Source organism: Poecile atricapillus, chromosome 26 (genome assembly GCF_030490865.1).
Source record: "Poecile atricapillus isolate bPoeAtr1 chromosome 26, bPoeAtr1.hap1, whole genome shotgun sequence".
Taxonomy (NCBI): domain Eukaryota; kingdom Metazoa; phylum Chordata; class Aves; order Passeriformes; family Paridae; genus Poecile; species Poecile atricapillus.
In genome coordinates, this window is record NC_081274.1 from 107373 (window position 1) to 131719 (window position 24347).

The 24347-nt window shown below is 55.7% G+C and overlaps 4 protein-coding genes, 1 long non-coding RNA gene and 7 other non-coding genes across 15 annotated transcripts; 4 read left to right on the forward strand and 8 right to left on the reverse strand.

Moving 5' to 3' along the window:
• Positions 1-329: 329 nt before the first annotated feature.
• TRNAV-AAC (transfer RNA valine (anticodon AAC)) lies at positions 330-402 on the reverse strand. The gene has a single exon. It is a non-coding gene; the product is annotated as a tRNA-Val (tRNA).
• Positions 403-806: 404 nt separating this feature from the next.
• TRNAV-CAC (transfer RNA valine (anticodon CAC)) lies at positions 807-879 on the reverse strand. The gene has a single exon. It is a non-coding gene; the product is annotated as a tRNA-Val (tRNA).
• A 663-nt stretch (positions 880-1542) lies between these two features.
• TRNAE-UUC (transfer RNA glutamic acid (anticodon UUC)) lies at positions 1543-1614 on the forward strand. Its single transcript has one exon. It is a non-coding gene; the product is annotated as a tRNA-Glu (tRNA).
• Positions 1615-2074: 460 nt separating this feature from the next.
• On the reverse strand, positions 2075-2147 carry TRNAV-CAC (transfer RNA valine (anticodon CAC)). Its single transcript has one exon. It is a non-coding gene; the product is annotated as a tRNA-Val (tRNA).
• Positions 2148-2523: 376 nt separating this feature from the next.
• Positions 2524-2596, forward strand: TRNAK-CUU (transfer RNA lysine (anticodon CUU)). Its single transcript has one exon. It is a non-coding gene; the product is annotated as a tRNA-Lys (tRNA).
• Positions 2597-3135: 539 nt separating this feature from the next.
• On the forward strand, positions 3136-3239 carry TRNAL-CAA (transfer RNA leucine (anticodon CAA)). The gene is made up of 2 exons: positions 3136-3173; positions 3194-3239. It is a non-coding gene; the product is annotated as a tRNA-Leu (tRNA).
• A 586-nt stretch (positions 3240-3825) lies between these two features.
• On the reverse strand, positions 3826-9361 carry LOC131588476 (E3 ubiquitin-protein ligase TRIM39-like). The gene is made up of 7 exons (XM_058857352.1): positions 9226-9361; positions 8046-8833; positions 7735-7830; positions 6969-7199; positions 6154-6176; positions 5424-5539; positions 3826-5099 (listed from the first exon to the last, which is right to left on the reverse strand). Exons 1-7 carry the CDS (start codon positions 9257-9259, stop codon positions 4585-4587), a joined length of 1803 nt encoding a protein of 600 aa, XP_058713335.1. The 5' UTR covers positions 9260-9361; the 3' UTR covers positions 3826-4584.
• TRNAE-CUC (transfer RNA glutamic acid (anticodon CUC)) lies at positions 3902-3973 on the reverse strand. Its single transcript has one exon. It is a non-coding gene; the product is annotated as a tRNA-Glu (tRNA).
• Positions 9362-10671: 1310 nt separating the features above from the next.
• LOC131588484 (E3 ubiquitin-protein ligase TRIM7-like) lies at positions 10672-13942 on the forward strand. Its single transcript, XM_058857375.1, has 8 exons — positions 10672-11216; positions 11590-11685; positions 11827-12057; positions 12327-12349; positions 12575-12690; positions 12996-13025; positions 13182-13301; positions 13515-13942. The coding sequence occupies exons 1-8, from the start codon at positions 10812-10814 to the stop codon at positions 13940-13942; spliced, it is 1449 nt and encodes a 482-aa protein (XP_058713358.1). The 5' UTR covers positions 10672-10811.
• Positions 13214-13526, reverse strand: LOC131588485 (uncharacterized). Its single transcript, XR_009279581.1, has 3 exons — positions 13443-13526; positions 13326-13364; positions 13214-13292 (listed from the first exon to the last, which is right to left on the reverse strand). It is a non-coding gene; the product is annotated as an uncharacterized LOC131588485 (long non-coding RNA).
• Positions 13943-14760: 818 nt separating the features above from the next.
• LOC131588482 (E3 ubiquitin-protein ligase TRIM39-like) lies at positions 14761-17212 on the reverse strand. The gene is made up of 5 exons (XM_058857373.1): positions 17018-17212; positions 16809-16916; positions 16516-16538; positions 15956-16071; positions 14761-15298 (listed from the first exon to the last, which is right to left on the reverse strand). Exons 1-5 carry the CDS (start codon positions 17039-17041, stop codon positions 14778-14780), a joined length of 792 nt encoding a protein of 263 aa, XP_058713356.1. The 5' UTR covers positions 17042-17212; the 3' UTR covers positions 14761-14777.
• A 1557-nt stretch (positions 17213-18769) lies between these two features.
• LOC131588478 (zinc finger protein RFP-like) lies at positions 18770-23501 on the reverse strand. Of its 4 annotated transcripts, XM_058857364.1 has the most exons (9): positions 23053-23501; positions 22952-22977; positions 22848-22873; positions 21779-21871; positions 21288-21518; positions 20980-21002; positions 20592-20707; positions 20053-20082; positions 18770-19664 (listed from the first exon to the last, which is right to left on the reverse strand). In XM_058857364.1, the coding sequence occupies exons 1-9, from the start codon at positions 23478-23480 to the stop codon at positions 19075-19077; spliced, it is 1563 nt and encodes a 520-aa protein (XP_058713347.1). In that variant the 5' UTR covers positions 23481-23501; the 3' UTR covers positions 18770-19074. The 4 variants fall into 4 exon arrangements, with proteins under 4 accessions (XP_058713347.1, XP_058713346.1, XP_058713348.1 ...); XM_058857363.1 differs by having other exon boundaries at positions 22848-22977; positions 23053-23493; XM_058857366.1 differs by having other exon boundaries at positions 19282-19664; positions 20620-20707; positions 22848-22977; positions 23053-23493.
• Between the last annotated feature and the right edge of the window lie 846 nt (positions 23502-24347).

The window sequence follows — 24347 nt, forward strand, 5'->3', positions numbered from 1 at the left end:
CACCGAGGAATGGCTGGATTTGAACGTTATAAAATCTTTTTCCACCCTTTCCTCTCCATCTTGGCCGGGGACGGACAAAGACGGGGCTTGATAGAGCAGCGGGATTGAAATGCGAATTATCCCTACCTGCGCCTTTGATAATTTGATTTTTTTAATAATTTTTCCTCTGGGAAGCAAACGCAAGAAATGATGGATGTAGAAGAAGTCGGGAGCAAAGCTGCCACCCCAAACCCGGCAGCTCAGACCCCACTCAAAATAACCCTGAAGTTAAACCCCAGCTACCGAGCGGGTGGGAAAGGGAGTTAATTACACCCCCCCAAAAAAAGGAGTGTTTCTGCCTGGTTTCGAACCAGGGACCTTTCGCGTGTTAGGCGAACGTGATAACCACTACACTACAGAAACGCGGGGGGGTCCTGCTTCCAGGGAATTACTTTGGTGCGAATTAACAGGAAAAAGGTTTATTTTCCCTTTTTCTGGCGGTGTTGTCTACATCCCCTGGCCCTTTTTTCCCTTCCTCGCTTGGAGGGTTTTTTCCCAACACCCACCCGGGAGTCCCTCCCGAGGCTGCACAAGACCAAGAGCCCCCCAAAACGCCCCCGTTCGGATCATCGGAGGAGGAATTCCCTGATTAAAACTATTTCAGACACCCCAAAATACAAGAGCGCCCGCTCATCCTGCAAGGTTAAACTTCTTGCTAACTGGCCAAAGCTAAACCGCTTGGAATTGTCACCGCGCCCCACAGAACGACCCAAATCCTATCAGGCCTGGAAAAACAGCGGAGGAAGAACCCGAAAAAAGATAGCTGCTGTTTCTGCCCGGTTTCGAACCGGGGACCTTTCGCGTGTGAGGCGAACGTGATAACCACTACACTACAGAAACCGCACGGAGGGAGTTGTGTGCACCTTTTCTGGAATATCGAGAAGCCAAATTTCCTCTGTGGATTCTCCCGAAAATCGTTAAACCTTATGAGAAAAGTTTCCCTCGTCGTTTTGGATTCCGTTATCGCTTTTGACCCTTATCGCCTTTCATTCATTCCCTTATCGCTTTTCATTCGCTCCCTTATCCCTTTTAATTCCAGCGGCGTTTGAGAAGTTGCGCTGAAGGACGGAAATAAAGGAAAGCATCAGGGAAATGCTTCAACCCCCACAAAAATTGCCCCGAAGTCGGTGAGTTTTGTCTGATTCCGAACCAGGGAGCTTTCGCGTGAAATCAAGGACAGGCGACATTGTCGAGGACAGGGGCGACCCCGAGGTTAAAAAATATGATTTTTGGAGAATTCAGTAGTTTTCAGAGTGTGTTTCCCAATAGGGAAAGGAATCCGGGCCACGGCGGTGAAAGCAACGGATCCTCACCACTAGACAACCAGGGAAGACAATTCCTATTATTTAAATTATTTTTTTCTATTTTTATTTCTTTTATTTTATCTTATAATTTTTAATGCTTCCCTGGTTTTGACTGTCCCGGGTCCGATGGGAAGAGGCAGCTTTGGCTCGTTGGATGTAAAAAATCGCTGGGAATGGTGAAATTTGGGGGGAAAGCAGCTCCCTGGTGGTCTAGTGGTCAGGATTCGGCGCTTTCACCGCCGCGGCCCGGGTTCGATTCCCGGTCAGGGAAGGAGCTGTTAGTATTTTCCTAAAGTCAAAGTAATCTCTCCAGTTCCAGTCCATTTCCGGTGGCTTTTTGTAGTTCAAGATAGGAAGCCGTGACTCCAAATAACCCATTAAATATTAACGAATTTCAGCCACTCCTGCGACAATAGCATTCCCACACTTGCCTCGGAGTCATATTTTTGAAGACGTTTGTTTTTCGGGGGAAGACACTGAAGCTCGTAGGGGTTTCTGCTCAAAAAGGTTTGTCCGCAGGGCTACTAAATTTGTCCGTGGATAAACTGGAATAAACCTCTTCTGGGTTATAAACACGCATTTTTACCAGCGCCAGGGAAAGGAGTAAAAATTAAATAGTTCGCTGCTATAAATACACTTTTTAATTTTTTTTTTCTTTGCCAGCATCGCCATGAAGGAATTTGGAGGAATGTTGAGAGACGAAGATAATTAAAAGTAGCATTTAAGGGTGCTGTTTCTGCCCGGTTTCGAACCGGGGACCTTTCGCGTGTGAGGCGAACGTGATAACCACTACACTACAGAAACGCGCCGTGTCGCAGGCTCCGCCCCTTCCAGCCTCAAAACCGATCGACAACAACCAAAAAAGCGCATTTCCCACAGAATTCCGCCAAATTTCACCCACTTCCACCCCCAGGGTGATAATCCCGCGGGTACCGATCCGAGCGGGGACGTGTTTAAGGAGGGCTTTTGATCGCGGAGGCCGAATTGGCGGAGAGTCCAAAATTGCCTGGCGGGAGAGGTTTTTCCCCAGCCTTTTCCACCCCAAAAAGATCTGCTCGGTGAAGGGATTCCCGGGAAAAAAGGGGTGGAAGTGCGATCATTTGTACATGAAATCTCGGGTCATTAACGGGAAGCTCCCAGGAGCCCGGCTCTATGGGTCATTAAGGGAAACTCCCCGGGAGCCCGGCTAGCTCAGTCGGTAGAGCATGAGACTCTTAATCTCAGGGTCGTGGGTTCGAGCCCCACGTTGGGCGAGCGACGTTTTCCTTTTCACTATTTAAATCATTCCCTATTTTCTGATTATTCCTTTTCAAACTACTATTCCAGGTTTTATGATTTCATTCTTCTTAAAGCCATTCCTCCTTTTTGAAATTATGATTCCTTTTCTAAACCCTTTTTACTTTGTAAGTTATTGTTCCTTTTTAAAAAATTAATAATTATAATAATAGTATTGTCATAATCATCGTTCCTTTTAAAATTATTATTATACCGCGTTTTCTTATTTTTATTCTATAAGTGATTGCTCCTTTCAGAAATCATTATTTTATTTTTAAATCCTTTTCCCCTCAGCTACTATTCCTTTTAATTATTTTTCATTTTTAACAATCATTATTATTCTACCTTTTAAATAATTACCCTTTATTAGTATTTTAAAAACTCCCACAAAACAACAGACAAAAAAAAGTAAACCCAAAAAATCCCCCTATCAAAAAAAAAGAAAAAAGAAAGAAAAGCCCGACAAACCCCGCTTTTTAAATAACCAATTTACTCTCTTTTGCCCCAAGCTTTCGTTGTCAGGATGGCCGAGTGGTCTAAGGCGCCAGACTCAAGGATTCACCTTCCCTCGGGAATTCTGGTCTCCTCATGGAGGCGTGGGTTCAAATCCCACTCCTGACAGAACTTATTTTTGGAGAAATTCCTAAAAATTCCCCTTTTCCTGCTCTGCTTTTTTCCTTTTTTCAAATTATTATTCCTTCATAAATTATTATTTCTGTTTTTAAATTGTTACTTCCTTTTAAAATAACTTTTCCCCTTTTCAAAGCATTAATCTCTCTAAAAATTAATTTTCCCTTTCTAAAATTACTGTTCCATATCTAGTTATTATTTCCCTTTTTAAAAGCATTCATCCTCCCCTTTTTTCAAATTATTATTCCGTTTTTCAAATTATTGTTGCCTTTTCAAAATTTTCCCGTTTTCCATATTATTGTTCTTTTTAAAAATCTTGTATCCTTTTGAGGTGATTACTCACTGTAAAAAATGCGTAATAAACACTTAACCCCTCAATAATCACCACTATTAAATTTCAGTATTCAACTGCAATTATGTCAGCACAGCTGGTAAACGCCTTTCGTATCAAGGTAATGGAAAAAAAAATGCAATTAGCATTATTGCTTATTTATTTATTTATCTGTTGCTCAATAACAGAAGGCGCTGGGACAGGTGGAAGGGGATGGCCCACGGGGAGGGAGAGGCACAAAAAGGGGTGTTTGAAGGGGTTAGGAGATGTTTAAACATGAAGAGATTTAAAAAAAAAAAATTGCTTTAGTGAGAAAAGGTCATTCCCTGACCGGGAATCGAACCCGGGCCGCGGCGGTGAGAGCGCCGAATCCTAACCACTAGACCACCAGGGAGTCACGCGCAGGGTTCGCTGGGCGGCTGTGCTGGAAAGGGATGAGCTCGAGTGCACCCAGGGTCTGACCCCGAATTTCGGGGTGTGATCCAAGTGCTTCCAGGACTTGATCCCGATGCGTCCCACAATGTGATCCTGACCCAGATATATCCCAGAACATGACCCCCATAGACTCCAGGACATGATCCCAATGGACCTCAGGATCTGACCCTGATGGGACCCCCAAGATCTGACCCCAATGGGCCCCAGGATCTGACCCTGACAGACCCCAGGAGTCCAAGCTCCAGCCTCTGGTGGATCCAGCAGATGACGCTGATGGACACAAGATATCCAGGCTTCCGGATGTCCAGGTCCCAGGAAATGGCTCAGGTGCCAGCAGATTGTTCTGATCACACCAATTATTCCCATTCTTTGTCCAATTTCCCTTTATTTTCCATCCTTTTCCCCTCTCATCCTCCCCCTCATCACAGCCCTGGCACAGAAAGTCTCTCCCAGCCCTCAAATCAACATTTCTCTGAACCAGCTGTGGCTTCTCACTGGCAGAAATGATGGAGAAAGGGGAAGTTTCCGCCCCGAAACCCCCCCAGGTGAGGGACCCACCACAGGGGGGGATCACGGGGACAGCGTGAACTGGCACCCCCTGCCCAGGCAGAGCAGGGGCAGGACCTGCTCCCCACCAAAGGACATCGGAGGGTATGTGAACATCAGGATCTCCCTCTGGGAATCAAAGAATGCCACTTGCCCGGCCTCATAGTCCAGGTAGACCCCGACCACGTCAGGGGCTTCGGGCAGGGAGATGGGGACGGTGGGGGATGTGAGAGCCTGGCACTGGCTCCCACACTGCCCCACGGCCCAGATCCCCACCTCGGGCTTGACGCTGATCCGGCCCTTCCTGCGCACGGATTCCTTGGCCACACCGACGGCCCAGGCGGCCCCGTTGCCCACCTGCACCTCCCAGTAGTGCCGGCCAGAGCCGAGTCCCTCCCGGCCCAGGACGCAGCGCGAGGAGTCGAAGCGTTTGGGGTGGTCGGGGACGGCCCTTCGGGTGTCTTCCCACCAGACACACTTCCCATCCTCGGACAGGGCAAGCCGGGGATGGGCTGTGTCCGGATCCAGCGTCAGGCTGACTGCGGAGGGATGGGGTGGCTGTCACGAGTTGGGTCTTGCCCCTGGAGAGCTGTTGGGGTTGGGTTTGTCCCGTCTTCCCCAGTCTGGGATGCCCCAGGGGTGGTTTGATGCCCATGTGTGGGATTGGAAGAGTGGAAAAGGCAACAAAGGGAATTTGGCTTGGAGCAGAAATGAGCCTCTGGAGTGTGGGGGTTTTGCTGGTCACTGGGGGATGTCCCATGGTTTTCCTTTCTTAAGTTGCCATGTGAAAATATCTGAGATTTTCATCTTTGAGGGGTGATTTCCCAAGGTGCCTCCAGCCCTCTTCCCTGGTCCCTCCATACCTTGGAACTTTTTCAGCATCTCTTTGAGGGTGACATTTTTCTGCAGTAACCCTGTGGGTTCCTCTGCCAGTTCTGGTGAAGTCTCCACTGGCTCCGGGGCACTCTGCTTCTCCAGCCTGGAAAGAGGGAGATTTTCTCCACAGGAGTATGGAATGATGGGACCTGAAAGGCCCCTTCCAACCCAAACCATCCCAAGTTCCCATGATTTTATAATTCCATTCCTCTTAGGTTTTGGCATCTACAGGAGGTTTTTGGGATCTGCTCCTCATCAAGGAGCTCCTGGGGAATATTTGCTGAGCCAGCCATGGCTGAGGAGTCTCTGGATGGTGAAGATTTTCCGCCAGTGGAAATCAGGGAATAGAAATTACTTTCCTTGTCCACTTTCCTCCTTCTCACCTCCCAATCCGAAGGGGACACAAACAGGTCTGTTAAAGCGTGGAGGATTCCCTCAGAATTTAACACTTTTAGCTCTTGGGTCCCTATTTTTGACAGGCTGAGAAGGAAAAGCTCATCCCTCCAGGAAGAGGGAGGTTTTCATGGATCTGAGAGCAGCTTCACCCCCCAGTACCTGACCCTGGTCTCCAGCATCCTAACTGGACTTTTGTGGTGTCCTAGGTGTGTCCTGCACCTCCCTGTCACACAGGTCACGGATAGTTGGGGTTTCAGAGTCCACCAGCCACGGGGACAAACAATAAGAAGGTGGCAGGAATGCAGGAGAGGAGCCACAAACCTGCTGAGGATGTCTCTGCTGTCCTGCAGGGGAGAGACAGAGAGACAGATCAGAGGGATCGTGGGCTCAGAGTGGAGCCAGCCTGGGGTGAATAACCAGGGAGGGCTGTGGGGTGACCCTGGGGCACTGCTCGGCCTAAACGAGGGATTCTGGATCTGTGGGAATTCAGGTGAGGCCATGGCAACCTTAATGAGCAGTTGATTTATCAGCATTATCCCCCTCCCAGGATGGGCGTGACTGCTGCTAATAAACATCTTTGCTTATTTGAATATATGACTGTTTGTTTGGGTGTTTAAATGTTTGGATATTTGAATACTTAGATATTTGAATATTTGATTTTTTTTATATTTGGTTATTTAATTATCGAAGCGGGGGTGAAGCCCAGCCCAGAGGTGGGGTCTAATGGTGAATTCAGTGACAACCTCCAGACCAGGGGAGCACCAGTGGTTTCCTGTTGTGGACAAGGGAACCAGACCATGGCTGGGGGTGTCCAGCTGGACAGGTGAACCCTGTGATGGGCGAGCTGGGCCCTGGGGGTGATCCATGACATTCCAGTGGACAGCTGGCATGACTTCATGAGCATTGAAGGAAATAATATAGGGGGGAAATAATGGATTTTAAAAGGAGTTTTTATATCTCCAGGTTGGATGGGGATTGGAGACACGTGGCCCAGTGGAAGGTGTTCCTTTTGTGGTCTAGGTGCTCTGTGAGGCCTCTTCCTACCCAAACCATGGTCCTGGGATTCTGGTAAGGATCAATTTGGCCTGGTGGCACCACAGGTGGCCAAGGGTTTTCCGAGGGCTCTGAGGTCTCACCTGAAGGAGTTCCCAGGGCGGCTGCTGGCACTTGTCCTCCAGTTCCTGGATCTGCTGGCCCACAGAGGAGATCTGCTCTGAGAGTCTGCTGATGTTCTCCTCCTGCCTCCGCACGATCTCCCGGTCCAGCTTTGCCAGCCGGCCCAGGAGGAGCCGCTCCTGCTCCTCCAGGAGCTGGTGCAACTCCTTGACCTGGGCCCGGACCCTCTGTCGCTCCCCGTCCACCCGCTCCTGCAAGGGCACCGAGCATGAGGGGCTGGGACAGGGCTGGGGGAGGGAAATGCCAGCAGGGGGAATTAAGTGGGGATTTGTCACCGCCAGGAATTCCAGGGTTCTTGCAAAACCTGGGGAGAATCAAGAGAATTTTTCTCTTTTTTTGGCCATTTCTAGGTAGGGATTGCTGGCAAAGCATTTTCCCATGGTCCGTAAACTTTGTACCCAAAAGGCTCCAGACCTTTGGACAAGGAAAGACGCAAAATAAACCCATAAACAGATTAGTCAGTGATAGAGATCAGGAAAAAGGAAAACAATGCAAAAAAGATGTGATCGGGTGATTCCTGTTTTCTGTCTATTTTAATAGGGGGAATGTGCCTCACTGTGAGCCCAGGAAGGGAGGTAGAGATCCACAACAACCTCGTAAAATCCAGGTCTAAGTTGGACACCGGGGAGAAATTCTTCCCCATGGGAGCGGTGACAGGCACAGGGAACCCAGGAGCGCCTCCACATTCATCATCACGGACAGAGGGACAAGGGAAGGGTCACTCACGAGCAAGTCCAGGCTTTTTTCTTCCTCTGCCGCTTTCAGCCCCAGCATCTTTTCTCTCCTGTCCTTGAGGATCTGCGCGTGAGCCTGGAGCTTCTCCTGAGCGGAGGAGAAACACCAAGTCTGTGCCTTTCCCTCCATCCGGCGATGTCGGGAGCGCGGGGCGGGCGGAAGGTGCAGAAATCCAGATGTTGGCAAGGAAAACGACGCTCACCTGGCCTCCTCCTCCTCCTCCTCCTCCTACCTCCTCCTTCCCCTCCTCCCTCCTCCTTCTCCTCCTCCCTCATCCCCAGGGACAGCCGGACACCTCCCACCTTGTGCTCCTGCGCCGCTTCCTCGATGGGGACGGCGGCGTGGAGCCGGTGATCCCGGGACTCGCGGCACACGCGGCACAGGGGGCTCTGCTCCTCCTCGCAGAAGAGTTTCAGAGCCTCGCCGTGCTTCTGGCAGAGCCGCTCCCCTGCCCCGGGCCGCCCCCTGAGGCTGAGGCGCTGCGCGATGCGGATGATCGTGGCCAGCTCCCGGTTGGGTCTCAGGCTGCGCTCCGGGGCCGTCTCCCGGCAGCGCGGGCAGGTGAAGGAGTCCCGGCAGCTCTGCCAGCAGCGCTCGATGCAGCCCCGGCAGAAGTTGTGGCCGCAGTGGATGGACACGGGCTCCTGGAAGAGGCCGAGGCACAGCGAGCAGGAGGCCTCGGCTCGGAGCTGCCCCGCGGGGCCGGGCTGGGCCATGGCCCCGGGGCGCGGCCGCTTCCCCGCGGCTTCTCCGCTTCCTGCAGCTGCCTCGGTGCCCCGGTGCCTCGGTGCCCCGGTGCCTCGGTGCCTCGGTGCCCCGGTGTCTCCGTGCCCCGGTGCCTCGGTGCCTCCGTGCCCCAGTGCCTCCGTGCCTCGGTGCCCCGGTGCCTCCGTGCCTCGGTGCCTCGGTGCCTCGGTGCCTCGGTGCCCCGGTGCCTCCGTGCCCCGGAGAGCAGAAAGCTGCGCTGCTGGGACCAGCCGGCTTTGGGGTGTGGCGAACACTCGTCTGGCAGCGGCTTCGGCACCGGATCGCAGCCGCAGCCGAGCCGGAGCGGGACAGAGAATCCCCCTTCCCAGCAGGCTCGCAGCGCCTTGGAAGGAGATTAAATGGAAATTAAACTTCCTTCATCACTTACCGGCTTGGTTGGGATGCACCATTCCACTCCTTTCTCCCCCAAAAAACACCCAGGGAAAGTGAGAGGTTGCCCCAAGGCTCCCCTGGGGCTCTGAACCAGGAACCGGACTTGTTTCACTGCTTTCAGTTTATTTCTTTCAAATTTATTAATTGATAAATTTTATTTATATGCGTATTTAATTTGTTTATTCACTCCTAGTAAATGAAGGGCACGGCCAGGGGAACAGAGCTTGGAGTAATTCTTGGCTCATCCTTTGCTGCTCATTCCGCCTCCCGATTTTTCAGCATTCCCAAACGCCCGACTCCAACACCCCCACCCTGCTCTGCTGTACGTGCAGCTATAAATACCTTTATTCAAAAACACTTTTATTGTTCCTTTCATTTCTCCTTTTGCACAGGAAATCGTTTCTCTCACGGCTCGGGGCTGAGCCGCTGACCACAGACCGTCCTATTTTTAACTTTCCTTTTCTTCCAAGAGCCCCCCCGGAGCACCAGCGCAAACTCGGGAGCCCCTCATGTGCAGAAGCCACCGGAACCCGCTGGTACCTCGCTCGGTACTGAAGCGATGCCTTTTTCTTTTTGAGGAAATCGGTCAAAAACTCGTCCGCCGTTAACGCTGTGCGGGAGTTTTTTGGGGGTTCTGGGTTTTCCGGTGCTCAGAAGATTCAGACTGAAACCTGGGGGGAGGCTTCGTGCTTCTTTTTTCTTTTTTTCTTTTTTTTTTTTCTTTTTTTTTTTTTTTTTTTTTTTGTTAATCTGGGGCTAAATTTGATTTATCGGGGGATGAGACGTGTGGAGAGTTGGGATGGATCAAGACCCCCCTTTCGAAGCTTTCGAAGAGATTTCCCTCCTTGATTAACCGGGTATAATCACCGTGAACTGGGCTCAAGAGGGAGCTGGAGGCTCGGGCTTAACAGACAAGGATATTTGCTCAGTGCCAGAGGAAAAGAAAATCAGTAATCCAAGGTTTTCTGAAGGGTTTTGCTCAATTGCTTCAAGGTGCAGGTAGATCCAGGGCTGGGAGCAACCTGCATCCTTTTCTCACCGTTTCAGGGAAAAAGTTCCTCAATAAAAATTCCATAAAATCTAAATTTAATTTTTTTTTAAAATCCAAATTAAAAAATCCGAATTAAGAAAAAAATCAAAAATTAAGGAATCAAAGTTTGTTTAAAAATCATATTTTAAGAAATCTAAATTAATAAAAAAATCTACATTAAAATAATCTTAATAAGTAACATTTAAAAACCTAAACATAGACTAGGAAAAGGGCTAGATTTTTTCGCTGCTCTTGCTTTCAAAGCATCAGCCAGATAAAGGAATTATTTGGGCCGGCAAATAGGTCCGTTGGGGAAATAATTTATTTTTTTAGCTTTTTTTTATTTTTCAGCCTTCGGCCGTGCCGAGGAGAAAGGGCGGGACGGGATGGACAAAGCTGCGAACGGGCCCGTTCAGAAAGAGAGTTCAAATGTTAAAAAGGGACAAATCCCCTCCCGGGTGCAGCCGGGACGTTCCCAGAGGGAGTCAAGGACAAGGGCGGGAGGTTCCAGCCCTTCCTGCGCGGAGCTGGGACCCCCGGGGGGGCCGCATCCATCAGAGCCCGGGGAAATCCCTTGGAGATCATCCCAGATTTGGGAATTGGTCCTGATTTGCAATGCGGGAGGGAGGAGCGGCTTCCTAATTCCACCCCACTTCCATGGGGTCTCACCCTCGCGGCCCCCCTTCCCACCGGGCCGTGCATCCCAGGAATTCCACCCGGAGCGGGGGTTTGGGACCACCCGGGGGGCGCAGCCGGGAGGATTTTGGCCATCGCCCTCCTCTCCATCCCCAGCCCCGCCGGGCTCGGAGTTCCCCCGCCCGCGGGGGGCGGGAAGGCAACGCCTCCCCCGCTGCGCGGAGAAAATGAAAGCGGCGGCTCCCGCATCCCCCGGAGCGCCATGGACGCGCTCCCGGCCGAGGCCTCCTGCCCCATCTGCCTGGAATATTTCCGGGACCCCGTGTCCATCCACTGCGGCCACCACTTCTGCCGCTCGTGCATCGAGCGCTGCTGGGAGTGGCCCACGGCCGGGTTCGCTTGCCCGCGGTGCCGGGACACGGCCCCGCAGCGGAGCCTCCGCCCGAGCCGCGAGCTGGAGCGGGTGCTGGAGATCGCCCGGCGCCTGAGCCGCGGGGAAGCCCTGGGAAGCGGGGACGAGGAAGAGGAAGGATGCCGGAGGCACCGGGAGCCCCTGGAGGTTTTCTGCAAGGAGGACGGAGCTCTGCTGTGCGCGATCTGCCGCGAGTCCCGCGCGCACCGCGCCCACACCGTGCTCCCGGTGCCGGAGGCTGTCCGGGAATTCAAGGTAAAGGGAAGCTTTTCCATCCAGGAGCCCCGCCAGGGTAGAAATGTCCCCCCGGATTTGCCCCCCCTGCGCCCCGCTTGTTTAGGGGGGACAGGACGCGCTTCGGCGCTTCTGCTCTCTCTGTTCTCCTCCGAGCCTGGACGGATCAGGGTCCTCATCCTCCTCCCTGCTGCGGAATTCCAGCCTCCGTCCAGCTCCAGCGGATACCTGCCGATCCCTAAATCAGCAGGAACGTAGACAATAAGAGCGGGAATGTTTTCCTGGAGCGGGAGGAGGGACGGCGTTGCCCTCACTCCAACCCCCTGCCCAGAGGGTGCTTTTGAAGCCGTCCCGATCTTCAGAGAAACGGAGTCTTTCTTTTTCGTTCCCTCAGGAACAAATCCAGGCTCGGTTGCAAACCCTGAAGGACGACAGAGAGAAACTCCTGGAGTTCCGGGAGGCTGAAATGAGGAGAAACTGGGAGTATTTGGTAAATGCTTTGGAGCAGAGGGGTGGGGGAGCGGGTGTCTTCCGATGGATTTAGAGGGGCGAGGTCGCCCCTGGGGCTGGGGAAGGGGCTTTGACTCGCCCTTCCCACCCAGCTCCCCTCCCCGTGTGTCCCATCCCGCAGGAGAAGACCGAAGCCGAGCGGCAGCGGATTCTCTCCCAGTTCCAGGGGCTGCGCCTCTCCCTGGAGGAGCTTTCCCGTCACCTCCTGGCTCGGCTGGGGGACCTGGAGAGCGACATCGGGAAGGTGCAGGAGGAAAACGTGACGAGCCTGACGAAGGAGATCTCCCGGCTGGACACCTGCGTCCAGGAACTGGAGGAGAAGTGCCAGCAGCCAGCCAGGACCTTCCTGCAGGTGACGGCACAAGAGACGGAGCCACCGGCTCCGGCGGGATTGGAGCAGCCCAGTCCAGCGGGATCACGGCAGCGGGTGGGACGAGGTGGGCTCTGGGGGTCCCTTCAGCCCAAACTATTCTGCGGTGGGGCCGCACCCTGCTCCAGACCCCAGTCTGGTGCCTCAGCGGTTTTCCCGCTGGTTGGACTCGACCGGCAGAGAAAATCTCTTCCAGTGTAAGTGTTCCTCTGATTCGGAGTGATTCACCGAGCCCTTTCTCTCCCTTCCAGGACATCAGCGGAACCTTGACCAGGTACAGACGGGGCTGCCTGAACTCCTCCTCCTGCCCTGGGCTGGGACTGGGAGTCGGATCCTGTATCTGGACCCATTTAGAGACCAAAGTATTTGGTTTTGTGGCCAAATCGCTGCGGAAGGGGTCTGACCCCATCCCTAAAGGCTCCTCTGTGGCTGGGTACAAAGAATTCCTTGGGCTCCCTCCGAGGTGGATCCTCAACCTCTTCCTTCCTTCCCTCTCCAGCCTCGGAGAGGAAAACCTCCAGCTGCCCCCGTCGCCTCTTCCAGAGCTGGAAAAGAAAATTCATCACTTCAGGGAGGAAAATATTCTCCTGGAGGAGACACTGAGGAGCTTCCAAGGTATTAGGAGCAGGCTGGAGGATGAAGCGATGAATTTCATTGATTGTATTATATATATAAATTGCATTTATTATATGCTTATTATATAATTATTATGTATATGTGCAATCGTGAATTATATTTGTTATATTTGTATGCTGTATTTTATTGCTATTATTTTAATAGCATTTAGTTTTTGCATTTAGCAATCCTGTCTTATCACAGTTCCGTTCGTCATCCTCAGCATGGCAGAACAGCCTCCCCACATTCCCGTTCCCACTCATTATTCATTTTATATCAGTCCCCGTCTCCTCCCCTTCTTGCAGACATCCTGATGTTTGAGCTGCCGGAGAAAAGTAAGTCCTGGGATGGGGGCTGAAGTGAGAGATGGGTGGGAGATGCCGAAGAAACGAAGAGAAATGAGGGGGAAAGCCCCGCAGGGAGCCGGGGAATCCTCACGGCGAGGATCCTCCCGCGGGACGGCAGGACCCAGGGAATCCCCTCCGGCACAGTGACGGTGACGCTGGACCCGGGCACGGCTCATCCCCAGCTCCTCGTGGCGCCCGACGGGAGCAGCGTCAGCTGGAAAAGCGCCCAGGAGCCTCCCGGGGACGGAGCCGGGGCTGGACCCGGCACCGACCCTCCCGGGGATGGACCCGGACCCGGCACCGACCCTCCCGGGGATGGACCCGGACCTGGAGCCGGCATCGACCCTCCCGGGGATGGAGCCGGGCCCGGAGCCGGCACCGACCCTCCCGCGGACGGACCCGGACCCGGCACCGACCCTCCCGGGGATGGACCCAGGCCCGGACCCGGCACCGACCCTCCCGGAGACGGACCCGGAGCCGGCACCGACCCCTCCGTGCTCGGCCGCGAGGGCGTCACGGCCGGGAGGCGCTGCTGGGACGTGCAGGTGGCCCCCGCGGGGTCCTGGGCCCTGGGAGTGGCCAGGGAGAGCCTCGGGAGCGGGGCAGAGACCCCCGGGAGCGGGGCAGAGACCCCCGGGAGCCCCGAGTGGGAGCTCTGGTCCATGGGGCTCTGCCAGGGCCAGTTCTGGGCTCTCACCGCCCTGGAGCGCATCCCGCTCTTCCCGATCCGGGCGCCCAGCAGGGTGCGAGTGGCCCTGGACTACGAGAGGGGCCAGGTGGCTTTTTTTGATGCTGATAAGAGAAGTCTGATCTTCGCCTTCCCAGCAGCCTCGTTCAAGGGGCAGAGCATCCACCCCTGGTTCCTGGTGTGGGGCGAGGGCTCCCGGATCACCCTGTGCCCCTGAGCTTCCCCGATTCCCGAGGTTTATCCCCCACTCCTGGCACTTCCAGGGACTTACGTCGGCTGAAGTTTCTTTCAGAGATGCTGAGCATCCCTCGGGGTCGCTGTCCCGAGTTGCCACCCCAAATCTGGTGGCTGAAAACGGAGCCACATCTGTCCCACCCCATCCTGCACCATCCCAATCCCTTTTCTCTCCTCCCCTCTGGCTTTGGATAAAGTAAAACCCCGACACTTACGTGTTTAAACTTCTCTTTTTGGCGTTTGCTGCCCCTGGGTGTGGGGATCAAGCTGGAATTGTGTTTAATTAAACCCCATTCCTGGTGTTTGCACCCTGGAGGAGCCACAGGCCCCGTGCAGGTGGCCCAGGGACTGTCCCTGTCCCTTCTGCCTGGAAGCCACGGGCCACTGCCAGCAGTCAGGAAGGACACAGAGCGGGAAATCACACCCTTTTTTATTATTAATGATATAAATCACGGAAACCACAGACCTGGTCTCCTGGGGACCTTTTCCAGGGGGAAAAAGTCTGCTTTAGGGAAATTCCATGCATTGGAGGTTGGGAAAAAGGCTAGAAAATGTAATTTGGAGGTGACCAGCTCAGATGGGATTATCTACAGCCAGTCAGGAAAGCCTTTCCATCCTGATTTTTCCCGTTTTTCCCACTGTTTCCCATTTCTCTGGCCCACAGTCCCTTCTTCACAGCTTCGTCCCTCTCTTTTGCCTCGTTTTTCCCAGGTTTCCCAAGTTTCTCCCTTCCCCCGGCAGAGAAGGAAGCACAGAGCTGCCCCAGCGGCTGCTCCAGTTTCCCCCCGAGCCTGTGAAAATCGGGGGACGTTTTTCCCTCAGGGACAGAGCCGGAGCTGGGACCTGGCCCCCACCACCCAGAGCCAGGGCCGGACCCTCTCCCCGGCGAAGGACGCCCGGGAAAAGACAAAGAGGAGCCCCCCGTCCTCGGCATCGAAAAACGCCACGGTGCCCGCGCCGCAGTCCAGGTGGACGCTGACCCTGCGGGGCAGCCACCGCAGGGCCACCAGGGTCACCTTGCGGCCGGTCAGCGCCCGGAGCTGTCCCCCCCACTTCTCCAGGCCCCAGATGCCGCCCTGGGGGCCCAGGCTGAGCCGCCCCTTCCTCCGCACGGATTCCCGGGCCACCCCCACGGCCCAGTCGCCGCCGTCCCCCACATCCACGTCCCAGCAGTGCCGCCCGGCCACGAAGCCCTGGTGGCCCAGCACGAAGGGCCAGTAGTCAAAGCGCTCCGGGCTGTCCGGGAGCTCGCGGTGTCCGGCTCCGAGCCAGACGCGCTTCCCATCCTCGGACAGGACGAGGTCGGGATGAGCCGTGTTGGGGTCCAGGGTCACGCTGGCTGCGGGGACAGAGCCAGGGCTCAGGACCGGACCCCATTCGGTGTCTGAGGACCTCAGGTCCCTCCTCCTGGCTCGCCTGGGAGAAGCATCAGCAAACCTCCCAAAACCGGGGAAAACCCTCCCAGCCCAGGGTATTCCCGGGGTATCCGAGCTGGGAAAGCAGCACAGGGGTCCCCGAGTCCAACTCTCAGCCCTGCACAGGACAACCCCAGGAGTCGCCTCAGGATTTTATGGGAAGTGCCATCCTTGAAACAAAAAATGCTGAGTTTCACCCCAAAAAATCCAAAGGAAAACCACAGCAACAGTGGTACAGAAATCCGAAGAAAATAAACAGCAAGGAGAGGGAGGGAAGAGCTGACGTGGGAGGAAAATGAGCAGACTCTGCAGCAGCCACAGGCAAGACCCGGCTGGTTGGGCTGAAATAAATAAAATTAATGAAAAACCTCCTTGGGTCCCCCCGATTGTCAAATTCTCAGTCTTTTTTTTTTTTTTTTTCGTACCAGAAAATGCCCTTTTTCCTTCCTCTCCCCCATCTCCACCTTCTCCCTGCAATGTTTCTATTCCCAATTTATACCCGGGACAGGAGAAGGGCAGCTCAGCTACTCCAGCTCTCCCAAAATATGACTTAAATCTATTTTTGTTCTCCTTCTGGGTACCTTGGAGCTTCCTCAGGGTTTCCTTCAGGGCGCTGCTCCTCCATGAGAAATGACAAACTCGCTCCTCTGGCTCCGGAGCCGCATCCAGGGGCAGCTGGAAAGTCACTTTTCCACATCTGGAACAAAAGAAATGAAACCAAGAACCCCCCTCGCACTTCTCAGAACAACCAGAGAGCTTTCAGGAGCCACCAGCAGTGAGGGATGGTGCTGCTGGAACGCTGGGCTCTCATTTCCCCCCTTCCCTCGGAAATCCAGGAGATCAAAAGCCGAATTTCCCTGTTGGATTCATCTCTTCTTTTTACTAAATCTTATTTTTTATGAGAAAGGAAGGAATTTTTGAGGAAGACTGGACTAGAGAGAAGAGCCAAGACTTCCAATTATTTTTCTATTTTGAGACCAAATCCCCGTGGATCAGCGCATCCCAAAAGTGATCAAGGACCCAAAGGCTCCTCCCTGGAGCCGAGGAGGAGCCTCGAGCGGCGCTGGCGAGGTCCGAGTTCCCTCCTCCTCCATTCCTCTTGGGAAAATCCATGGAGAAGATTTTCAGGGAGACCACAAACCTGCTGAAGGAGCTTTTCACGTCCTGGGGGAAGAGAGAAAGGAAAGGCAGCTCAGCGTGAGATCCTCCAAATCACGGCAAAGCAAATTATTTGGAAATATAGGGAACCACCAGCCCTGCCAAGGGGATTTAATTCCCTTTTCCCCACCTTTACAGGCTCAAACCTCCCTCTCCTCATCCCCTCGGGGCTCCGGAGGGAACAGGACCAAACGGGGACCAGGAGAATCCCAATTATTCACGCAGTGGGGAGGTCCCTCCCTCTGATTTTCCCTCAAAACAGGAGAATTCCCTCACCAGCTGCTGATCCTTCTCTTCCTGCCCCTGTGCCGGGGTGTCCGGGTGGGAAATCTCCGGGTTGTTTTTCGCCTGCCTCTTCTCCAGCTCATTTTTCAGGTCTTGCAGCTGTGAAAGAGAGCGAGAGCTCAGGATCCCCCCCGGAATCTGCAGCCCCAAACCCAAGCGGGATTTAAGTGACAAACTAAAGGAAAGGGGGTGGGAAATACCCCGAGGAACTCAGGGAGAGGCATTTCCCACGGGAGAACACCTCTGGATTCAAATCCCCACGCAAATCCCCGCAGCTCCCTGCCCGAATTTGGTGAAATTCTGCCCAAATCCGTGCGGTCCCGGCGTCCTCCCTCCCAAAGGAACGTTCCCGAGCTCGGTGTGTCCCCAAATGTCCCCGAGGCTCAGCAGGTGGCACCTACCAGGTCTTCCAGTTTCCCGCACTCCAGGGCAGCTGTCCTTCCTCGGAGTCCTCCTCTCTCGGCTCAGAAAGCCGAATCGCCGCTGGAATTCCTTCCCGAGGGATCCAGACCCTGCCGGGTTTATCCCTTTGTCCAGGCTGGATCCTTCCTCTCCCGTTCCTTCCCTGGCCCGGGTGAATCCGGCTGGGCTGAGCTTGCTCGTCAGGTCTCCCCCCACCTCTCCCGGTTTTTCCTCATCACAATTCCAGGATTTTATGCCTGGAGCTGCTGCCTCAGGGAGCTGCCACCCCACTCCTTTTGCGCTAAAACCATCCACCTCCCCAAAAAAACCCTGGAGACACGGGATGTCCAGGTTCCCGTGGGCGAGGGGCTCCCAGGGCTTGGCGGGACCACGGATGGGGCAAATCCAAGGAAAAAGAGAGGGGAAAGCACAACCAGGACCTTGAGGGGGTTGGCAGAGGGACAAATTGGGGTCCAGGACTTCCTTTCACCTCCATCCCTGTGGCCAAGCCAGGGCTCTCAGACCACCAGGAAACGTCTCCAGGGAATTTCCCACCCTCTGCTCCTCCACTGAGCTCTGTGGATAAATTCGTGTTTATTTTTATGGAAACATTTCGTGGCAGGATCTCTGCCACCGAGCTGGGGGGACCCACAGCTCGGGCAGGTTTGGAGATAAAAATCGCGATTCCAGGGCGCGTTTCCCACCGGGAAGAGCCAGGGAGGAGCCGCTGGCTGTGGGAACGGCAGCACTGGGAGAGAACACCCCAAAAAGGCTCCCGGGAAAGTTTCGGCAGAAGGGAAGGGGGCGGATCCCGATGGAACAGCGGCAGAGCCTCGGGCTCGGCTCCTCCGTCCTGGGATGGGGAATCGGGTGGGAAAAGGAGTCGGCAGAGCCTGGAAAACCAGCCCGGGTGGGAAGCGCTTTGCATCGTTCTGGAGAGAAGGGACTCCCTGGGTGGAGATCACAGACAGGGAGGGACCCTGGAGGAGTCGGGAACTGGGATCTCTGGCCCCGAGGGATGCGGAGAATTCCCGGGACGCGGCGTGATGCCAGGAGCTGCCTCCGGGAGGGACCCGCGGGGATGGGGAGGGGTCTCCACTCATCCCGTGCTTGTTATTCCGGGCCCAGCGTCGCTCCCGGTTCCTCTTCTCGGTTCCGGAATTAATAACGGGGCTGTTTCGGTGCTGCCGCTTCCTCTTTTGGGCTTCCTCGGACGAGAATCGCTCGTTTTTGAGGAAATCGATGTCTTTGAAAGCGGCAAAAAGTGCCGGAACTCGTGTCCTGCCTCTGTCCGAGGCACCACCCGCCCTGGGACTGATCCCACCTCGTCCCTCCCCAGCCGCCAGCACGGGGGGACAGCGTTTTTGGGGAGTAATAATGCGGAAAATTGGATTCCAGGAGGGTTTGTGTGTCTCCGCGGCCTGTGTGAAAGGCTGGAGAGGCGCAAGCTCAGCGAGGTGTCCTCATCCCCCCCAGATTTTCCTAATTTATCACCCAGAGGCTCAGAAATCCAGAGGAACGCAATTCCCGGCGGGGCAGGGAGGGGAGGGTGCAACACAAAATGTTCTTTTATTTGAGACAAACGTCAGGGATGTGGAGAGAGATGGGAAACAGCTCCCCAAAGCGAGAGGTGAAGGGCTCAGGACACACCCTGGACAAAAAGCACTTTGGGAAGAGAGGAAAGCGGGAGGATCCATCCTGCCAAGGGTACAAGGTAAAATCCACACACGGAACGCGGCTCTCCGCCCCCAGGGCTCCACTCGGCCGATCCCTGGGGCCATTCCAGAGCTCCCGACGGACACAGAGGGGCGGCGAATTCCCTCGGCATCGCTCGGGACACGTCCCCGCAGCCCCCTCAGGGGCAGATCCGCAGCGAGAAGCCGAAGCCCACCCAGTCCAGCGGCGACGTGACCTGCCCGGCCACCGCCCGCTCCTCGCAGCCCCGCGTCACCTCCAGCAGCCGCGCCCCCATCCCCATCTTGAACCAGGGCAGGACCCTCTCCCCGTTGAAGGCGGCCCGGGTGTATTCCAGGATGGGAATGTCGTGGCCGGCGCTGAAGAAAGCCACCCGCCGCCCCTCGTAGTCCAGGGAGACCCGGAGCCGGCGGGGCGGGGGCTGCGGGCGGAGGCTGGCGCGGGGGGAGGTCAGGGAATGAAAAGCCTCCAGCGCCCACACCCCCTCTTTGGGGGTCAGGCTCAGGGGGCCCCTCCTGCGCGCCGACTCCCGCACCACGCCCAGCGCCCACACCCCGCCCTGCCCCACCTCCACCTCCCAGAAATGCAGGCCCGAGGCGAAGCCCCCCCGCGCCAGCACGCAGGGCTCGAAGTCGAAGCGCTCGGGGTGGTCCCGGACGTCCCTCGGCACCAGCTGCCCTCGCGCTTCTTTCCCGTCCTCCGAGAGCTGCAGGTGGGGATGAGCCGTGCCGGGGTCCAGGGTGAGGTCGGCTGCGGGAGAAGGGAGCGCTGGAGGGCGGTCGGGGAGGATGGAGGTGATCCTGTTCCTCCCGGAGCCCGGGATCCGCCCCGCTCTCCCGTTTCCCGAGGATGGAGATGCTCCTGTTCCTCCCAGCACCTGGATCCGCCCCGCTCTCCCGTTTCCCGAGGATGGAGATGCTCCTGTTCCTCCCAGCACCTGGATCCGCCCCGCTCTCCCTTTTCCCGAGGATGGAGATGCTCCTGTTCCTCCCAGCACCTGGATCGGCCCCGTTCTCCCACTCCCTGCACGCACCAGGACCGTCGCTCTTCCCTCCCTCCCCGCAGCAGGAACGACACCGTTTTCCCGTGGGAAACTCTCCCACGAGCCCAAAGCCTCCATTTCCTCACCCCGACTCACCCGGCTCCTGCAGCTGGAACATGAGGCTGTCTGAGGAGAGAATTTCACAGACTCAGGGTCAGACAATACCTTCATCCCACGGGATGGATCCCCTGGCAGAGCAAAACTCATCCCCGAGGATTTGTGCACATGGATTTATCCCCCCTCTGTCCTCTCCCTGCCTTTGCACACGCGTGGGATTTGATTTTCCCACCGGTGACCCCTAATTCGCTTTTCAGGTGAGACCTGGGAGGGGAAACTCCTTTGCTGGGCTGGTTTTTCTCTTCTCTCCAGCCCCCGACTGAGTTTTGCCCCAGGGAATACCTCAGGGAAAACCTCAGGGTCCTTCTCTGGTGAACAGCTCCTGGATCTCCCTCCCAGGGACCCCATTTCTCCCGGATCTCCCTCCCAGGGACCCCATTTCTCCCGGATCTCCCTCCCAGGGACCCCATTTCTCCCGGATCTCCCTCCCAGGGACCCCATTTCTCCCGGATCTCCCTCCCAGGGACCCCCCTCCTTCTGGATTCCCACACCAGGCCCCTCCCGGTCCCGCTCGGCACCTTGGCATCTCCTCAAGGTGCCCCTCACCAGGATGTTCCTCTGGACAAAATCCTCGAGGCTCCTCTCCAGATCGGAGGAAATCTCGGCCGGGGGGTGGAACTTCATCATCTCACAGCTGCAAAGAAGCCAAAAAGGGGCAAAACCCTCCAGTCTGACGGTTCATTTTATTCTCATTAAATATCCCTGGGGCCGTTATGGGATGGGCTGAGGATGTTTATCCCAGCTGCAAATCCAAGCCCCTTTTCCCTGCCCTTCCTGGGCAGTTTCCTTCCCCCAGAGCCAAATTCCCGAGCCCGAAGCAGCACAGTGGGAACTGGAGGAAACCTCGACCTCGGGATTGGCCTGGATGGCCCCAGAGGTGCGAGAAGGGAGAAGGAGCTGCATTACCTGTCCAGGAGCTGCTGGAGGTCCTAAAGGTGGGAGGAGAGAGGAGATGGTTAGAGAGGAGGAACAATAGACCGTTCCTTCAGACCCCGGGATCAAAGAATTCCAGCCTGGTTTGGGTCGCAGGGACTTAAAAACCCATCCTAATCCACACCCGATCCACATCCAAGAGGTGTCCGAGCTCTGGGACATCCCCAGGGCTGTGGCGGTGACACCAGGGGAGCTCCTGTGGGGATAATTCGGGCTCCTGGCTCTTGGATTTTGTTTGCTCCGCCTTTTCCCCTCCCAGTCCAAGAGCTCCGGGCTCTCACCTGCAGGAAGCGGCTCGGGGGCTGCTGGAATTTCCCCTCCATCTCCCAGATGAGGGTGTCCAGCTGGGATAACTCCTCCGAGACCTTGGCCAGCGCCTCGTCCTGGGCTCGGCCGATGGCGCTGTCCAGGTCCCCGAGCTGGGCTAGGAGGAGACGCTCCTTCTCCTGCAGGAATCGCTGCAGTTCCCGGAATTCCTGCGCCAGCCGCTGCCCCTCGCTCCTGGTTTTGTCCTGCCGGGAGCGGCGGTGAGGGAAGGGGGCGGCAGAAGGGCCGAGATCCCTCCCTTGCCCTCCTTCCCCTCCCAGCTCCGCGTTATCTCCCGGCCGCAGCCCCGCTGAGCCCCGGCAGATAAACACGGAACGCTCCCACAGCCAAATCCGGGAGATTTCGCCCCAAAACACCGCTGGGATAGAGGGAACGACCCAAACCCGTCCCCGCCCCGGGATCCAAACCGCTCCCCGACCCCCCCAGCTCCTCTGGGGACTCCCACCAGGTGCAAACTCCTCTGAGCGCCGGATTTTCGGCTCTCCAGGAATTTTTCTCTCTCCTCCCTCAAAGCCTGGAGGCAGTTTTGGATCTGCTCCTGCAGGGAAATAAAAGGTGAACTCAGAGGGGCTGAAAAAAATCCATTTTCCCGCTAAAATTTCCTCCACTCCTCGTCTGAGATGGGATACGCTTTGTGTAAGAACCGCGAGGAGCTGAGCCAGAGCCAACCCCGCACCCAGGGAGGGCTGGCAGCCCCAGATAAGAGAGATTTCCCCCCAAAAACCATTCGTGGCCTCCAGAAATTTGGGTTCTGGGATAAAGATCTCAGTCTTTAACAACCTCAGGCAGATTTCTTCAGCAGGTGTTTGTATCTACAAGAACTGCTGTCGACTTATAACTTCTTTAAGTTTATATAAGTCTTTTCGCAGGAGAACAGAAAAGGATCAGAAAAGTGGTTTCTAAATTAGTTGTAACCAACCGACCAAAAATAATTTCTATTTACTTGAAACTGAAGAAACAGTGAAGACGCCCTTGAGACCAGATTAAAAACACCACAAAAGAGAAGCGTTTGGAGGCGTTTTCACACACTTTGGGCACCGAAATCACCACCGAGCGATTGAAAGCCGACAATTCCCGTTTCCCACGGGAGCCGGGGGGGGGATTATCCCGCGGAGCGCCGCTCCCCGGGGGCTGCGAGGTGCTACCTTGTGCTCCTTGTACAAAATACCTTGTGCTCCTTGCACAAAATACCTTGTGCTCCTTGTACAAACTGGTACCTTGTGCTCCTTGTACAAACTGGTACCTTGTGCTCCTTGTACAAACTGGTACCTTGTGCTCCTTGTACAAAATATCTTCTACTCCTTGTACAAAATACCTTGTGCTCCTTGTAGAAATTGGTACCTTCTACTCCTTGTACAAATCGGTACCTTCTACTCCTTGTACAAACTGGTACCTTGTGCTCCTTGCACAAAATACCTTGTGCTCCTTGTAGAAATTGGTACCTCGGACTCCTTGTACAAACTGGTACCTTGTGCTCCTCGTACAAAATACCTTCTACTCCTTGTACAAAATACCTTGTACTCCTTGTACAAACTGGTACCTTGTACTCCTCGTACAAACTGGTACCTTCTACTCCTTATAGAAATCGGTACCTTGTGCTCCTTGTACAAACTGGTACCTTGTGCTCCTTGTACAAACTGGTACCTTGTACTCCTCGTACAAACTGGTACCTTCTACTCCTTGTAGAAGTCGGTACCTTGTACTCCTCGTACAAAATACCTTCTACTCCTTGTAGAAATCGGTACCTTGTACTCCTGGGCCGCTTCCTCGGCGGGCACGACGCGGTGCAGGCGGTGGAGCCGGGAGCGGCCGCACTCGAGGCACAGCAGCGCCCGCTCGTCCCGGCAGAAGAGCCGCAGCGGCTCCCGGTGCTGCCCGCAGAGGGTCCCCGGTGCCTCCGGGAGCAGCCCCCGGGCGATGTCAGCGACGTGCCCGAGCTCCCGGTTGGGTCTCAGGCCGGGCTCCGGGGCCACGTTCCGGCAGCGCGGGCAGGAGAAGGAGCCCCGGGAGCTCTGCCAGCAGCGCTCGATGCAGCCCCGGCAGAAGCTGTGGCCGCACGGGATGGACACGGGCTCCTGGAACAGCTCCAGGCACACGGGACACGAGGCCTCGGCCCGGAGCTGCTCGGCCGGGCCGGGCCCCGCCATGGAGGAGGAGGAGGGTTCGGCTTCCTCTGCCTGGGATGAGGATGAGGAGGAGGAGGAGGAGGGTGTGCTTCCTCTGCCCGGGATGAGGAGGAGAAGGAGGGTTCTGCTTCCTCTGCCTGGGATGAGGAGGAGAAGGAGGGTTCTGCTTCCTCTGCCCGGGATGAGGAGGAGGAGGAGGAGGGTTCTGCTTCCTCAGCCCGGGATGAGGAGGAGGAGGAGGGTTCTGCTTCCTCAGCCCGGGATGAGGAGGAGGAGGAGGAGGGTTCTGCTTCCTCTGCCCGGGATGAGGAGGAGGAGGAGGGTTCTGCTTCCTCAGCCCGGGATGAGGATGAGGAGGAGGGTGTGCTTCCTCTGCCCGGGATGAGGAGGAGGAGAAGGGTTCTGCTTCCTCAGTCCGGGATGAGGAGGAGGAGGAGGGTTCTGCTTCCTCTGCCCGGGATGAGGAGGAGGAGAAGGGTTCTGCTTCCTCAGCCCGGGATGAGGATGAGGAGGAGGAGGAGGGTTCTGCTTCCTCAGCCCGGGGTGAGGAGGAGGAGGAGGAGGAGGGTTCTGCTTCCTCAGCCCGGGATGAGGAGGAGGAGGAGGGTTCTGCTTCCTCCGCCTGGGATGCTGAGGTTTTGGGATGATGAAGAGGAGGGTTCTGCTGCCTCCACTTGGGATGTTGGATGGTTGGAACGCGCTGCCTGAGAGGGGTGGAAAGGAGCGGGGGAAAGGGAGACGAGGGGATGCTTCCTCCTCTCCTCCTCCTCCTCGCTTCCTCCTCTCTTCCTCGCCTCTTCTTACCTCTTCCTCACCTCCTCCCCGTCTCTTCTTCCTCCTCACCACATCCTCCTCCTCTCCTTCCTCATCTTTTCCTTCTTGCTTCCT

Excerpts from the sequence above, each read along its gene's own strand:
- LOC131588484 (XM_058857375.1), top strand. The coding sequence starts at position 10,812 with ATGGACGCGCTCCCGGCCGAGGCCTCCTGCCCCATCTGCCTGGAATAT. Across the intron at positions 12,058-12,326 it reads CAGCCAGGACCTTCCTGCAG|GACATCAGCGGAACCTTGAC; the intron begins GTGACGGCACAA and ends TCTCCCTTCCAG. Across the intron at positions 13,026-13,181 it reads GTTTGAGCTGCCGGAGAAAA|TGACGGTGACGCTGGACCCG; the intron begins GTAAGTCCTGGG and ends CCTCCGGCACAG.
- LOC131588476 (XM_058857352.1), bottom strand. The coding sequence starts at position 9,259 with ATGAAAGGAACAATAAAAGTGTTTTTGAATAAAG. Across the intron at positions 8,834-9,225 it reads AAAAGTGTTTTTGAATAAAG|GCGCTGCGAGCCTGCTGGGA; the intron begins GTATTTATAGCT and ends TCTCCTTCCAAG. Across the intron at positions 7,200-7,734 it reads AAAAAAGCCTGGACTTGCTC|GAGCGGGTGGACGGGGAGCG; the intron begins GTGAGTGACCCT and ends GTGCCCTTGCAG.
- LOC131588482 (XM_058857373.1), bottom strand. The coding sequence starts at position 17,041 with ATGCCTCTCCCTGAGTTCCTCGGG. Across the intron at positions 16,539-16,808 it reads AAGAGAAGGATCAGCAGCTG|GACGTGAAAAGCTCCTTCAG; the intron begins GTGAGGGAATTC and ends CTCTTCCCCCAG. Across the intron at positions 15,299-15,955 it reads AACCCTGAGGAAGCTCCAAG|CCAGCGTGACCCTGGACCCC; the intron begins GTACCCAGAAGG and ends CTGTCCCCGCAG.
- LOC131588478 (XM_058857363.1), bottom strand. The coding sequence starts at position 23,480 with ATGGCGGGGCCCGGCCCGGCCGAGCAGCTCCGGGCCGAGGCCTCGTGT. Across the intron at positions 21,003-21,287 it reads CCCCGAGCCGCTTCCTGCAG|GACCTCCAGCAGCTCCTGGA; the intron begins GTGAGAGCCCGG and ends TCCCACCTTTAG. Across the intron at positions 20,708-20,979 it reads CTCCAGCAGCTCCTGGACAG|CTGTGAGATGATGAAGTTCC; the intron begins GTAATGCAGCTC and ends GCTTCTTTGCAG.